The sequence below is a fragment of the Notolepis coatsorum genome, assembly GCF_963971535.1.
Source record: "Notolepis coatsorum genome assembly, chromosome: 2".
NCBI lineage: Eukaryota > Metazoa > Chordata > Actinopteri > Aulopiformes > Paralepididae > Notolepis > Notolepis coatsorum.
In genome coordinates this window covers 163586511-163603922 of record NC_140166.1, presented here as the reverse complement: position 1 = coordinate 163603922, position 17412 = coordinate 163586511, and the positions used below count along the sequence as shown (strand labels likewise).

Below are 17412 nucleotides of genomic sequence, written 5' to 3'. Positions count from 1 at the left end.
GTACAGGCACGGATATCAATAGTTAAGATGGACTGTTACGTGCCCCCGTGGGGAGACGCAACACTAGGCCACAGACAGGATAGGTGAGGATGCAGTGACACAAAACACCATAGACAGATTGTAAAATAACAATATTTATTTTACACAAATGATATCAGCAACACAGAGAGCAAAGAGGACCTACCAGTGAGCACCAAATAATATCAAAATGAAACAAAAGCCCCCCCCCCCCCTTTACAGGCGCGGACGCCCCAAAGTACAGGAGGTGGTGCTCACTCTAAGCTGGTGTCTTTAACAGTAGTTATCCTACGTGATGCAGATGTAGACCCCAGGGTATCTTTCTGCCCTCAATGTCCCTGTGTGCGAAACAAAAGATTAATAACAGGAAACAATCACCATAGGCTGGGTGACAAACAAATATACAAAGGATTAGTACAGAAATGTACAACAACACAAAAGATACAATACTATATAGACCAATGGCCCAAATAACTAGAGCTTTGACCAGCTCTCACACACAATGAGCTCACACAGAGCTTTGACTAGCTCTCATACACAATGAGCTCACACAGAGCTTTGATTAGCTCTCACACAAAATTAGCTCCAATTAAGCTTTTACCAGCTCTGACACAAATGTACCCTAAGAGCCTCAGCTCTATTACCAAAAGCCACAAAAGAGAGTGTGTAACAAAGAGTGTGTACAAAGACACCAAGAGCTCTACTTTACCACATCAATGAACCAGAGGGCTCTACCTACAAAAGCACCAACACACTAGAGCCATAGTTACCACCAACACAGACCAAACGAACCAGGGAGCTAACTAACACTGAAACACAAAGGGTATTATGAAGGGAGTGGATGTTGATTGTGGGACGAGTCTCAGCTGCCGCTGCACCGGGGTGAGTGGGTGATTGACCAGCTGCTGCTGCAACTGGGAACCTGAGAGTGGGATATGTAGACACAAGAGGGAGACAAGACAACAACAAACAAAACATGCCTATATACACAACAGATTACATACATTACTCCCATATATATATATACATAAGGACACAGTCCGTAACACTCCCCCCCATAAAGAGTCAGCCCATGGCTGGCGACAACACAACACCCAAGTACCCCATCAGTTTTCCCAAAGAACACATCATAACACAAAACAAAACATCCACCACTGCCACCAACCGACCAGACCATCACCTTCCGCCTCTTCATACCTCTCTTGGTAGCATTTGACATGATCAGGGGTGCTGTTGACACAAAACGTCCAGGGGTACAGCAGTCCCAACACCAACATCAAAAGTATTAAGACCGCGGTCTGAGAAGGCACCTCACAAAAAGAAAACAGAGGGACGGTTCATGGTTAAAATGCACAATGGCAGACTGCTGCCCTTTTCCTCCTCACAAAGTAAAATACATAATACAATGTGAGAAAGTCCACACAGCACAGCACAAAATGCAGCGTTACAATACGCTGAGCAGCAGAGAGACCCCCCTCAGAGACAGCACTAGCCTCCTGCAGCCACTTTACAAGCCTGCACACACAAGACAACAAACCCCTCACCTGCGGTTTGTTGTGAAGAGTCTCCCCCATCAGCTGCTTCAACAGCCTCAAAGGACCGCCTATTGACAGAATTTTATTCACCACCGAACTGACCACCTCTCTGCTTCCAGCTAACCCTGGAGCAGGAGCAGTAAACGAACATGTGCCCAACCCAGCGTCTTCACTCTGGGCAACCACCAGCTTACCACAAGTCCTGGGTAACCGTGTTGCCTCAGAGGCTAGTGTTCCCCGTCGAATCGTCACCCTGTCACTCGTCACAACTACAGGCTGTGGAGCACGGGTGATCGCACACACTGGCACATCTGGGAGAAACGGAGCAAACACATCAGGGCACAAAACATTAGGGTGATCCAAAACACATGGCATAACTCTGCCACCAGCGATGTCATTACCTAACAAAAAGGTGACACCTCCCACTGGTAATGATGGGCGCACGCCCACCTTGAACACCCCCTTTGCCAACCCGCAGGTTAAATGTATCTGATGGAGGGGCACCGACACAAAGCCCATGCCGATCCCCTGCACCAACACACTAGAGCCAGTCGATGACTCATCACAAAATGGTAACATGTCTGCTATGATGAATGACTGTGCCGCCCCAGTATCCCGCAGTATGCGTACTGGACGCTGGTCCAACTCACTGCCACTGAGCGAGACCAACCCGTCCGACATAAACGGATTGTAACTGGGACCTGGGACGTCACTCACTGTCTGGACCAAACCAACCGCTTTAGGTCGTCCATCTGTCTGAGACTGCTCCTTGCGTCTCAGAACAACACAGTCACTTATTACGTGGCCCACTTGATGACAGTAAAAACACTCCCGCTCCTCCTTGTAGCGGGGAGACACTGAGCGGGGCGGACTAGTCTGTCCAACATAGCCACTGCGGCGGATCTGCGGCGGACTAACATGTGACCTAGCTGGAGTGTGAGCAGAGGGATAAAAGGTCCTACTCTCATGTCGGAGAGTACCAAACGTTTGCCTATGGGTCAGCACAAACTCGTCAGAGAGCACTGCAGCCTGAGCCAACGTACCCACTTTTTGCTCATTCAAATATGTAGCCAAACGGTCAGACAGACTACCTTTAAACTCCTCCAGCAACAGTAACTCAGACAGTGAATTAAAATCAGACACGTCACTCGCCTTACACCACCGAAAAAATAGAGACTCCTTCTCACGAGCGAACTCCACAAAAGTACTGCCAGGTAACTTTCTGTGAGCTCGGAATTTTTGCCTATATGCCTCTGGCACTAACTCATAGGCTCTAAGCACAGCCGTCTTGATTAAGTCATACGACAAACTGTCAGTCAGAGGGAGGGCAGACAGAATTTCCTGGGCTTTTCCCGTTAGCTTACATTGCAGTAAGAGAGCCCAGACCTCTTTAGGCCACTTCAAAGATGTAGCTACCCGCTCAAAAGCATTAAAATATGCGTCTACCTCCGCCTCACGAAATTTAGGTACTAAAGAAATCAGCCTACTCACATCGTAAGCCCCCACAGCCGTGGAAGAGGGTTGAGCAGGACTCCCAATTTTAGCAGCTTCAAGCTCCAGCTGCTTCATCTTAATTTCAGCGTCCATCCGGTGGTTCTCAGTGTCCAGCTCCATTTTCCTAATAGCTAACCTGTGACTATATTCCCTCTCTTCCTTCCTCTCCTCAAACTGCAACCGTGCTAAACTCAATTTTAGACTGGCCTCCTCAGCACTCCCACTAGGGAAAGATGCTGCACGTCCGTGCACTGGAGACGTGACACCCGAAAGGGGAGGCTTATCCTCTACCCCGTCTTTAACCGGGTCTACCACCGGAGGTTCCTCGCCCTCCTCGTCTGTGACTAGAGGGGAAGAAACAAAAGACGCTCCCTCACCGACACCGAGCACCTTGTTCCACACCAATATGCGCACCACCTCTTCTCTCAGGTCAGCCTTTGCCAAACTTTTAGAAAGGGCGACCCGAAAATGCGAGGCGATGGCAAACAAGTCTTCCCTCCTACACTGATCCAAACGATCAACCGAGGGATCACCCAGGAACTCCTCCACCCCAAAAGACGACATCCCTACCCAGACCAGTGCACACACACACCAAAAACACACCTAACAAACTACCACCCAAAACCCTAACCAAGCAACGTGCCCACCGCACACCAACACCAAATGTCTGTCGCCCAACTACCGAGCCCCCATTTATGTTACGTGCCCCCGTGGGGAGACGCAACACTAGGCCACAGACAGGATAGGTGAGGATGCAGTGACACAAAACACCATAGACAGATTGTAAAATAACAATATTTATTTTACACAAATGATATCAGCAACACAGAGAGCAAAGAGGACCTACCAGTGAGCACCAAATAATATCAAAATGAAACAAAAGCCCCCCCCCCTTTACAGGCGCGGACGCCCCAAAGTACAGGAGGTGGTGCTCACTCTAAGCTGGTGTCTTTAACAGTAGTTCTCCTACGTGATGCAGATGTAGACCCCAGGGTATCTTTCTGCCCTCAATGTCCCTGTGTGCGAAACAAAAGATTAATAACAGGAAACAATCACCATAGGCTGGGTGACAAACAAATATACAAAGGATTAGTACAGAAATGTACAACAACACAAAAGATACAATACTATATAGACCAATGGCCCAAATAACTAGAGCTTTGACCAGCTCTCACACACAATGAGCTCACACAGAGCTTTGACTAGCTCTCACACACAATGAGCTCACACAGAGCTTTGATTAGCTCTCACACAAAATTAGCTCCAATTAAGCTTTTACCAGCTCTGACACAAATGTACCCTAAGAGCCTCAGCTCTATTACCAAAAGCCACAAAAGAGAGTGTGTAACAAAGAGTGTGTACAAAGACACCAAGAGCTCTACTTTACCACATCAATGAACCAGAGGGCTCTACCTACAAAAGCACCAACACACTAGAGCCATAGTTACCACCAACACAGACCAAACGAACCAGGGAGCTAACTAACACTGAAACACAAAGGGTATTATGAAGGGAGTGGATGTTGATTGTGGGATGAGTCTCAGCTGCCGCTGCACCGGGGTGAGTGGGTGATTGACCAGCTGCTGCTGCAACTGGGAACCTGAGAGTGGGATATGTAGACACAAGAGGGAGACAAGACAACAACAAACAAAACATGCCTATATACACAACAGATTACATACATTACTCCCATATATATATACATAAGGACACAGTCCGTAACATGGACGTACTACCCAGAATCAACTTCTTCAGCTCAATGCTACCGAAAAAATTACACTCCTCATACAAATTTATTTGGAATAACAAACCACCATGTATAAAAAGATCCACCGCACAGAGAAATAAAGCAGACGGTGGTATGGCATTTCCAGATTTTTTCCACTATTTTAAGGCGTACACTTTAAGCCCATTGACAACATGGTTTGATCCCCAAGCATTAGTATCCTGGAGAAAATTAGAAGAAAATATAGTAGCCCCACATAGACTGAAGGACATAGCATACACTAAACTATCAATGAAGCAATGCGAATGGAAATTTGGCCCCATAATTACTCATGCGATCCGGATATGGCGTGAAACACAAAAAAAATATCCTAACCCACATAAATGGCATAATCATACTCCCTTATTCAATAACAATGCACTCTTGATTGAAAAACAACCTATAAGATTCCCTATATGGGAAAAGCAAGGCATACACTCATTAGGGGATGTTTTTAACAAACAGGGTTTTTGTAGTTATGAAGAAATACGCAAAAAAATGTATCTCACCAAGTCCACACATGTTTTTTACATACAGTTATTGTTATGTTTGAAGTCTCACGGTGTTCCATTAAAGATACCAATTGAACACCACAGATACCACAAATTCTTCTATGAAAGAGAGACATCGAGAGGTTTTGTTTCAGATTTTTATCATCAATTACTAACGTCCTCGTATGAAACCCTCCACCTAGACTCCGTCTGGAGGAGGGATATACCAGACCTGGAAAGTGATTTTGATTGGCAAGAAGCCTGGGCAAATGTTCGACTCACATCAAGGAACCCGGACCATCAACAAATAAATCTTAACTATATTCACAGGACATACTTGACTCCTATAAGACTGAAAAAAATTGGTCTTAAACAAGACTCCAAATGCTCCTTATGTACAAATGGGGACGAGGGGACATTTATGCACATGTACTGGGACTGCCCACCAGTTAAGATATTCTGGAAAGAGGTGACGCAGCAATTATCAAATCTCTTAACTCTGGATATACCTGTACACCCCTCTGTATTACTGCTGAATGATGTTTTTGAGTGTGCAGTACACCCACAGCTAAAGAGATTGGTTTTATCGGGTATCACAGTGGCTAAAAAGCATCACGATGGTTCCAACCGGAAAAAAATTGCCGAAAGGTCTGGATTATTACATATCTCGATGTGATTTATCAAGAAATATCTACAGCAAGAATTTTGGGTCTCAATGAATCCAAAATGACATTGTGGTTAGAAGTGGTGGAGAAAATAAAAGATAGCATATAATGATAATGTCTGGTAGCGAGGGATAATGGATGGATTATCCAATGGGGGGTCCGGGAGGGGGGGGTACGAGCTAGAGCATATGTGTGTAGGGTATTAGATAGCAGGTATTGCGGGTATATCCTGTATAAGACATATAACTATATGGTGATTTTATTGGATGTGCACTGTTAATAATGCTTGTATATCTTATAAAAAAAAAAACACGCTCTGAGTTTTTGTTCCCCCACAGGTTGAGACACAAGCTTGGGTGTTGAATGGAGAATCATAGCCTGAGAGATCGTCATGAACGTAGCAATCCCTGCTATCTGTGGTGCTAGTTCACGTCTCCGCTTCATCACAGTAAATACCAATTTACCCAAACTGGAGGCAGGGTCATAAAAAAGGTCCAAAAAAATATTGGATATGAGGCCATATACAGTCTTTTCCGCTGTGTACTCTCTTGGTCGGTCCATTCTGTCACGATATGGTGTGGTGGGATAGGACCCAGGAGCAGACAAGATGAAGGCGGGTAGTGAGTCCAAGGGTTTTTAACCTCTTAAGCATCGGACAGCCCGACAGCGGGCCATCACGCACTCGCGCCACTTTGCGCTCGTCTGATGTCTTATAATCATACAGGTCCAAAGTTGATACAAATCCTATGGAAAATTTGTGTTTTACAAAGGTTTTTGTAAGGTGTGTACCTCAATAATTCAGTGTGATTATCCAAAATGGCGGTCCGCTTCCATTCATTCAGACGTGCGAGTCAAAACAAAGAACTTGTTGGTCTTCTTCTGCCCCCTTCTCGTTGCAACCAGCGATCGTCTGGGATAGCTTTTGGAGCAGACACTTCTTGGCTACAACGGTGGTCAATCATTTTCGCCATCAGCACAACAAGACGTGGTCACTTGTCTGAATGGCTTGTCAAATGATGCTCACTGGATATTTCGTCTTGTAACTCAAGACCCGAAGCACGCAATAGGTTGAGTGTGGACTGTGGTGACGATCGAAAGGTGGCAAATTCAACTTTCCAACAATGTATTGAATCATGATTGGGAGAAACGCAGCTTGGAGCCAACAGACGAGAGCAAAGTGCTGTGATGTGCGCGTTAGTCGAGCGTTAGGAGGTTAAACTCACACATACAGTACCGTTTAGCCAATCCAATGTGTGGACATCTAGGTTTTAAACAAACTCATCAATCAACCAATCACAGACAGTAATAGCTATAATCTGCCGGTCCGCTCTTCCTGTGTTTAGGAAGTGACACAGTGTGTTAATGTTCCCTCTTCCTGTCTCCAGGGTGCCTCACGGAGTGGGATGACATCCGCTGCTGGCACCGTGCCGAGGTGGGTCAGGTGCTCAGCGTCTCTTGTGCCAACGTCTCCCAGCTCTTCGCTCACCAGCAAGGTAATGTCCTCATCTCAACCAATCAATAAATCAATCCATTATCCATGTTTAAAAACCGAAATCCCAGTCTACTTGTTGATGATGGAACATTCATTCTCATTCACTCACCTACATCAGTAGGTTGGATAATGCAACCTCTTCATGTAAAACGTTTTTTTTTCAGTATTTTAATTTGAAAGAAAGTCCACCTCCTGGACTCAACCTATGACGCCTTTAACAGTAGGTTATGAATATAACCGTGTTCTATGAGTATAGTGACGCTCAGCGTCTACTGCACATATTCTCACTCCAGTGCTGTACACTGAATAAAAACTCACAAAATGTACCTTCACATACCAACATCCGTCTGGCCACACCCCCCGCTACCTATATAATAATAATAATAATAACTTTATTTGTATAGCACTTTTCATACAGAGGTTGCAGTTCAAAGTGCTTCACAACAGTAAAAATACAGGCATGGGTGAGCATAGCAGGGTATGGTAAATCACAGTGTTCACATTAGGATCTAGCATCCTAATAGGCTCTCTAATCATCAATGAAGGTCAGTCGGTAGCTGATGTGGGGGTTTTGCTGAGTCCTATTTACCTTTTTACGGGTAAATGGGTTGACAACAGGGTAGGCTGTGGCTAGGTAGCCTAGCCAGGTAGCGTTACTCCTGTGTCCCGGCGGGGTTTGTTGAACGGTGTTCCCACCTGGGAGCCGATGCTTGAGGCTCGGCGGGTAGCAGTAGAGCTATACTACTGCAGGATGGGACTTAACGGCGGCCCGTGTTGTGGCTCAGCTGACTGTTTTCTGTCCATAGTAGCGTTGAACGCTATGCTATAGTAGTGTAGTGGGCTACTGTTTTGTTCTGTCTCCCTGCTATGAGAAGGTCTGTCTATGCTACAGCTTTCTCTTCTCTCAACCATTCATGCTGACGGTCAATCGGTGTCTATTGTGAGAGTAGTGCGGGGGGGGGCTTGGGCTGTTGTGAATATTTTGAATGAATGCGGGACTGGTTCTCTCTGGTCCGCCTCCCCTTAACGTGTGTATATTATGGGCTTGCTCATTCTACAGTATTTTGTGGTGTTAGTTCTTTTATTCATTTAACCCCTTCATGGTGCACACCACAGTGGAGGTTGCTGTTTGCAACCACCAATGGTGCTCCGTGTTAACATCAGTCCTTTGCTTTTGACATATTGAAACAGTGCCCCGCCCGGCCGACGCCATGGGTGGGTCGGCCTGACGAGTGGCTGGTGGGCTGCTAAAGCCTGTACCGCCACAGTATGGAATTGGCAGCGATTAGAACTGTGTTCGAATTGCTGTTTTTTCTATAAAAAGAATGGTGTCTGGTGGCGGGGCCTTGAGGGCCAGCCGACGTCGACACATCGCGCAAGGTTGTTGACGTTATTAGCTTTGACCTAGCCGCAAGCTATAACCGCTCAGGGTTCCCCTCTCCGCAGGGGATTTTTGGTCTTCTGCTGGAGCGCGGGCGGTATTGTCCTAGGCCCCACACCGCCTCACACCGCGCAGCCAGAAGAAGAGAGAGCACGGCCTCGTCAGCGGCGATGACGAGGCCCTCAACAGGCGGCCATGTTTCCCCCGCCAGAGGTATCCTGGGCGTTGATTCGACAGGTGTCCACAAGGCCGACAGCCTTGGCGGCCGAGGGATCGGCCATGTTGGATGGCCTCGGCTTGAACAACAAGCCGTCGCCGTCCTGCCGCGAGCAGCCCGCTCTCCGATCACTCCCTCCCCCAACACCAGCGGAAAAAGGGGGCTCTGATTGTTTCCTTTGGCTGCGGGCCGCGTGCCTTCGTTGAAGCGCGGGCGGCCCCACTTTTCGCTTCTCATGGGGACAGGGGCTGACACCCAGTTGATGGCTGTGCCTGGGTCTGTCCGTGAGAATGTTGTGCTGTCAAGCGGCTCCCACACCATAAGCTGTGTTGGTTGAGCCTGGTGTTACGTCTGTCAACTATAAGTGTTGTGAGCAGGGGGGCTTGAAACCTTTTGAGGCACACAGTGCGGGCTTCCCCGGCCTCGCCTTCGCCAGGCCAGGTATCATGTTGGTACCTCCCACTCCCGTGAGATCGGCAGTGGTCTGAAATGAAGAGGTGCGCGTGATTTAGGTGGTAGTAATATCACTGCAGGGCTACGGTGTGTAGGAACCCATGGGGTCCTCACACCTTGCATGTCCGGCTACCTGGAAGAGGTAGAGAATCTGTCACAGTGGTGTCAGGAGAACTGCCTCTCCCTGAACGTCAGCAAAACAAAAGAGATGATTGTGGACTTCAGGAGGTCGGGGGTCAAGGACTACAGCCCCATCAGCATCGACGGGGCACCGGTTGAGAGAGTGAACAGTTTCAAGTACCTCGGAGCCCACATATCGGAGGATTTGACATGGACCACACACATTGACAGTGTTGTGAAGAAGGCACGACAACGCCTCTACTTCCTCAGGCGCCTAAGGAAGTTTCAAGTCAGTCAGAAGATCCTTAGGAACTTCTACTCATGTACAATAGAGAGCATCCTGACTGGCAACATCACCTCCTGGTTTGGGAATAGCACTGCACAAGACCGTAGCAGACTACAAAGAGTGACACGTTCAGCCGAACGCACAATTGGAGGGGGGCTTCCCACCCTCCACAACATTTACAACAAGCGGTGCAGGGGGAAGGCTAAGAGAATTATTAAGGACTCGAGCCACCCGAACAACTGCCTCTTTGAACTGCTGCGGTCAGGCAAGCGATACCGGAGTCTTAAGGCGAGCACAGAAAGACTCAGAAGAAGCTTCTATCCCCAGGCCATCAGGCTGCTAAATGAACAATAAACACTATGCAACAACCATCAAATGCACACAGCACACACACCCACACGCACACACTCACTTAAACAAACAACACACTGCAGCACCCACTCTCCACACTTTAGATCACACAAACACACTTTATATTGATTGATAAAGGATTTGCACTACAACTCGTACACCTACTGTAAATTGTACCTAAATTGCACCTCATCCCATTTCTGCCTTGCACTATATAGTATTGTATATTAGTACACTGCATAGTATTGTATATTATATGGTAACTCAGTTACGTCTATTCTGAATCGAACATTGTACATATGTCTATACTGAACACTGTGACCTCATTTTTTTACTTCTAATTTACATGCTATACGATGTTATTTTATTTCATACTTATCTTGTCTTGCACAGTCTCTGGAGCGTAACAGTAAGAAGCATTTTGTATGCTGAACTTGAAACTTGTGCAATGTAATGTTTATAATTATGTAATGTTTAAGAAAAATCTACTTTCATATTATTTTACAAACCTTATCACATTTTGAACTAATGACCAAAACTGCTGCATTTTTTACAAAATTATATCTGTTACATTTCATGAACACATGCACTTTTGAATTGAACAAACATTTTATATATTGTATTCAACTTTGCCATGGCACTGCCATGCTGCCACTGACTAAATCTGGTTTATTTGTTAGTGGGAAGACTGGCATTGTATGCTGTTCACCAGTGTATTGTAATCTGGTGTGTAACACTGCAACTCTGAGTGAGTCTTGCAGATGTGCATCAGTGAGGCGTGTTCTGTGTTTGTTCTTGATGAAGTTCATGTCCGAAAACGCTGATTCACAGAGATAGGTTGAACCAAACAGGCTGAACATTTTGGTTGATTTTGTGCAAGCTCCCACACGCACGCCCGTGCGCGGATCCGGATCGACGCAAGATTTCTCCCGGTGTTAGATGGCATGTTGTCATAGTGATGCTAGCACGTTGTCATGGTGGTGCTGACATGTTGGCATAGTGAGGCTGGCATGTTGTCATGGTGGTGCTGACATGTTGTCATAGTGATGCTGGCATGTTGCATGAACTCATTATCGTTTCCTATTTATAAAAGAGAACATTTTGAAAAATATGTGTGGAACAATAATGTAATATTATTTATTCAATATGTTAATTTGAGTATAGGTAGCACCGGTTAGTTAACTTCCTGTTTGGGGCAGAGATGTTTGACAGTGAAACGTTGTCCAACTCTCTGCATAGGAGTATGCTCCCTAAGCTGGAAATCAGAGCGTCAACACTTGAATTTGTGTTGTCATCAAGAGACGAATCACTTGGCATTGAATTAGTCACAGACTCTGTGGGCTCAGATATTTTTCCTTTGAGCTATCTGATCCAAATGAGTTTTATTATGCGGCTTATAGCTCTGACTCAGACGAGATCCCAGTATAATCACCGTGGGTGTTACAGTACAGTGTACAGTCTATGGAGCAGCTTCAGCATTTGTCTCTTGATGGCGTAGATGGTATTCATTTCCTCAAAAGTTAGTCCAAGTTATTGTTTGTGAACCCAGGCTTGTGTGTGTGTATGTGTGTGTGTGTGTGTGTGTGTGTGTGTGTGTGTGTGTGTGTGTGTGTGTGTGTGTGTGTGTGTGTGTGTGTGTGTGTGTGTGTGTGTGTGTGTGTGTGTGTGTGTGTGTGTGTGTGTGTGTGTGTGTGTGTGTGTGTGTGTGTGTGTGTGTGTGTGTGTGTTTGTTTGTGTGTGCGTGTGTGTGTATGATGTGATCGCTGTGAGGAGGAGGATTCCACTGTGTAAATGCTATTTCTGTCTTATTTATCAACAATGTATGATTTGGAGATTATTTATTGAAAATGCTTTACTGGTCGTCAAAGCACATGCAAACAACCGCAGCACGAAGAGAACAGAAGAGAACAGAATGCCAGATGGCAATCCATCTCTCAGTTCATAGCAAAACAGTGTAGCTAAGTCATGTATAGCAAGTTCTTTGGCACCGGTGATTCACAGAGTGTTTCCAAAAGTGTAAAGTTATTGTACACAGAGGGTCACATGTGCTCCTCCCCCTGGGTGGCAGACACAGAACAGGCCATAGAAAGCCATGTCCTCCCCGACTGTAAACATGATCCCACCCCAACAAGCTGGCTATAGGCTGAGGAAAGCGAACATGCTCAAAGCCTCTCATGCATCATAAAATAGATAACATAAAACATAAAAAGATACCGGCAGGCAGGTCTAGACATGCTGCACTGATAGAAACGTTTGTGTGTGTACATACGCGAGCGTGTGTGTGTACGACACGTGTGCGTGTGCATGTACTAACGCCATCATACTAACAACATTGAAGAGTTGTGGCATTTGTACAGATGTACAGGAGCTGGAAGTAAGGCAACAGGGGGGGACGGAGGCAACATCTACGTGGGCGGTGTCAGGATGATAAACTCATAGACTTTAATGGGGGGATGGAGAGAAAGTGCAAAAAAACCACTTGAAGTGGTTCTCAGTAAAATAGTTTATACTTAGTGTGTGTGTGTGTGGCGGTGAGGAGGGGAGAGGTTGTTGTTTATGACCTCATAACTCCAGTTTCTACAGTAGTGTGTTCTACAGCCTACAACGGACTCCCTCCCTCCCCCGCAGACTCCAGACTGAGATACGTAGCTCCGAGGCTAAGTCCTGTCTGTCCGAACGGAAGGCCACGGCCAGAGAAATATAATGAATGAATGGAAATCAAAGGGTTTCACTTCGAGAGGCAACAGCGCCAGGATGGAATTGACGTGGCTCTTTATAGCGCTGGTTTCGAGCGCTGCCCGCTCTCCCGGGAGACTTAGCCCTTCACAGAGCAGCGTGGTACCAGCTAGCGTAGCCAGCCGTTCGCTCCCACCCTCGCTATGACTGCAGGGCCACAGTTAGTATATATTATGCTATATTATGCCGAGGCTAATACAGGAAGAGAACTCCGCTGGTTGGATGTCAGTCAAGCGGCAAGCCACCCACGACTCAAACCCCCCACGCTCGCTACTGTGTAGTGTCAGTATCATATTATATTTGTGTGCATATAAATGTATGTGAAAGAATGACTAGCTTTATTTCAACAATTTTTATTAAATTCATAGTGAAGTCACAGAATAGTGTCCAATAATTTATACTTTTAAATATCATATAGCATTACTTATCACATCTTATTGCATTTCTACATATTTTATATTTTTTTGTTTAGCTTTTAAGTAGGGATGCTCGATATTGGCTTTTTTACCGATACCGATATACCGATATTGTCCAACTCTTAATTTAAGATAAGATAAGATATTCCTTTATTGATCCCCTTGGGGAAATTCCAGTGACACACACATACAGCTCATCGTCTCATTAACAACAACATATCACAATCATTACATTTTTACAGTAACAACGGCACAACATAAATTCAAACAGACATGTACATTTGTTGACACATGTCGACTACAGAATGCCTGAGACACCATATGCGATAGTCGGGTGTCGTTGCGCCAGGTGGCGGGAGGGAGGGTGGAAAGATTGTCCAGCGGGAGGGGGCAGGGACGGGGGGGATCGGGCTTTGGTGATGAGACAGTCATTTAGGCTCCCCCCCTCCAGCGCGCGTACTAGTCGGCTGCCGTCACCATCACGTGGGAGTGGCGCCGGGCGTACACGCAGGAGGGGGGATTGGGTAGGGAGTGGGGGTGGGGGAAGCCGCTTGCCACTCTTATCTCCCAGAGGGCCTTCGACTCCAGCAGCTCCCTGTTTCGACCTTGGTCCATGAATTTGTTTTGGCTGACTGACATTTATCCCAGCCACGTCACTTTAAATTTGATTTGAATAGAGTGAAATATAACTCTATTGATTTGAGTGGAGTGAGTTTTAACAACTCCGTCCAAATGACTGAATGCATTATTAGTCCAAGTGTCCAAGTGTCTTAATCAGTTCATTTTGGTAGGTCCTGTGCGCGGTAAACAGATCCAAAATCTTCTTATTGCAGTCCAAAAGCTTCGATAATCCAAAAATTACCACGTCTTCAAGTTGGTAGCCCAATTATGATGTCCCAATAGGCAGAGAGGGTTAGCCTTATTCTGCTTTTTGAAGAAAATATGCAATCCACTGATTAGATCCATTTAGAGTTGATTTGAGTATAGTCCGGCAACCGGCACGAAGCAGAGCATAGCAGCGTCGGGCTCCATGGAGCAGTAGAGGCGGCGGTAGGAACGGCCTTGAGGAGCCTGGGGAGAGGAGAGAAATGCGACTGTCTCTGGGAAGGGCTGGGAAGGGCAGGTATTTACGATACAGATGTCAACCGATACCGATATATGCAGGGTTTCCCCCCCAAAAAACTGAATAATTTCAGGTAATTAACATTACATATCTCTTGTTGTGGAATTAACATAACATTATGCATACTTTTGACAATAAATAAAATCAGAATTTGTTCTTACTTGCTTGCCTGGGTAAATAAAGGTTCTGGGGACAAAGCCTTAAAAGTAGGGATGTCCGATATTATCGGCCTACCGATATTATTGGCCGATATCGGCATTAAAATGTGATATCGGAAAATATCGGTATCGGTTTTCAATTTTTTCAATTTTTTTCTATAGAAATGATGTCCGATATTATCGGCCTACCGATATTATCGGCCGATATCGCCATTAAAATGTGATATCGGTTGATATTGGTATCGGAAATTAAGAGTTGGACAATATCGGTATATCGGTATCTATATAAAAAAGCCAATATCGAGCATCCCTAGTAAATACTGTAAGAGTCAGAATGGTACTGTAAATACTGTAAGAGTCAGAATGGTACTGTAGATACTGTAGGAGTCAGAATGGTACTGTAGATACTGTAGGAGTCAGAATGGTACTGTAGATACTGTAGGAGTCAGAATGGTACTGTAGATACTGTAGGAGTCAGAATGGTACTATAGATACTGTAGGAGTTAGAATGGTACTGTAGATACTGTAGGAGTCAGAATGGTACTGTAGATACTGTAGTAGTCCGAATGGTACTGTAGATACTGTAGGAGTCAGAATGGTACTGTAGATACTGTAGGAGTCAGAATGGTACTGTAGATACTGTAGGAGTCAGAATGGTACTGTAGATATTGTAGGAGTCAGAATGGTACTGTAGATACTGTAGGAGTCAGAATGGTACTGTAGATACTGTAGTAGTCCGAATGGTGCTGTAGATACTGTATGAGTCAGAATGGTACTGTAGATAGTGTAGGAGTCAGAATGGTACAGTAGGAGTCAGAATGGCAGAATTGCACTCATATACATTCGTCTGGAACAACAAACGCCCGCGCTTAAAGAGATCCACTGCCCAGAGGAGTAAACTTGATGGGGGGTTAGCATTTCCAAACTTCAAATATAATTTTCAAGCTTTTTCTTTGAGACCATTGATCACTTGGTTTGACTCTCAAGCAGCCGTATCCTGGCGACCATTGGAGGAGAAGATAGTATCCCCATATAGACTTCAGGATATAGTGTATACCAACATAACAATTAAGCAATGCAATTTACGATTTGGCCCTCTTATCACACATGTGATCCAGACTTGGCGGGACACCCAGAAATCATGTACTAACCACCATCGATGGCATACTCGTTCCCCTATATTTAATAACAATCTACTCCTTATTGGACAACAGCCAATTAGGTACCCTAGATGGGAAAAGAAAGGCATTCACACGTTGGGGGATATCTTCGATAACTCTGGTCTCCGCTCTTTCCAGGATCTATCCAATGGATATGATCTCCCCGGAACTTCCTTTTTCTTTTATTTACAAATAAGGGCAGCTCTGAAGGCTTATGGGGTTCCATGGGACGTTCCACTAGAACATCACCAATTTAACAAATTATGTTATGACAAAGAGACATCGAGAGGCTTCGTTTCTGACTTTTATCGCCATTTACTTATTTCCTCGTATAAAGACCTCCCCCTGGATACGATTTGGAGAAAGGATGTCCCGGAGTTGGATGTAGATTTTGATTGGGATACAGTCTGGGAAAATGTCCGGCTATCCTCACGCAACCCAGATCACCAACAGATTCATCTAAATTGTATTCACAGGACTTATCTGACCCCTAGACGATTGAATCTAATGGGTCTCAGACCTGACTCTCGATGTACCTTATGTCCAAACGGTGCCAACGGAATATTTATGCATATGTACTAAGGCTGAGCCCGAACCCTGTTTTTAGGGTTCGAACGTTCGCCAGGGTTTATCGAACGAACGTTCGAACGTTCGTTTTTTGTAATTTTTTTAATAAAGAAATTTTTTTATTACATTTTTTTTTTTATATAATTTTTTTTCGTTTTGTGGCATTAACGTTATATAGTTAGTGTTACACGTTCAATAACAGGTATTCACTCTTGGTCGACGGGAAGGAGAGAGGCGCGCGCCTCGGCTCCTTCCACAGTCCACCTCGGAACGGGGGACGGCAGAGAGACAGAGAGACACCGGCGCGGGGGTCCCGCCGGGCTCCCAACACGCCTGCCGCCTCGGCCAGAGTTGTTTCCAACGCAACCACCTCCCGCCATGAAGCTCGCACTCCGTGGCCGAAAAAGGCTGGTATTCATTAATGAGCCTTCCGCAGGTTCATCTATGGAAACCTTGTTACGACTTTTACTTCCTCGGCGGGGAGCTCAGCTAACGCTACGTTAAGCTTCTCTCAAGCAGATCAATGGCGGCATTGCCGGAAGTAAAAAAAATTATAAACGCTTGCCGATTGGTGGTAACAGCAGAGGCGGGTGCAAGCGGTGTGACGTAATTGGCAGAATCGCCTGTCATTCAATCAAAATTGTTCTATTGCATTGGTTGAGACGAGAGCTCTGGTTGAGTATCCAGCAACAGCCCGGCAGAGACCATACTGGTTGAGCCGAGCGACTTGGCACTCGGGGGACGCGCCGCTTCACATCGCCTCACCGTAGTTGCGCCTGCTTTATTTTTTTTCACCGAACGTTCGAACCCATTAATTAAAGTCCGAATGTCAGCTTAACGAACGAACGTTCGAACGTTCGAACGTTCGGGCTCAGCCTTAATATGTACTGGGAATGCCCTCCTGTTGAGCTCTTTTGGGAAAATGTTACCTCTCAGCTCTCAGATATTTTCTCTCTGACCATAGTACCTGTTTCTCCTTCTGTA

General features: G+C 45.7%; 1 protein-coding gene across 1 annotated transcript in view; it reads left to right on the top strand.

The window, feature by feature from the left end:
• Positions 1 to 17412, top strand: part of ghrhrb (growth hormone releasing hormone receptor b) — a gene marked incomplete at its 3' end in the record, with an annotated part of 186751 nt that overhangs the window by 60796 nt on the left and 108543 nt on the right. Inside the window, exon 3 of the mRNA XM_084308376.1 lies at positions 7354 to 7461. Within this exon, the coding sequence (XP_084164502.1) occupies positions 7354 to 7461 (108 nt within the window). The remainder of the gene's footprint in view (positions 1 to 7353; positions 7462 to 17412) is intronic.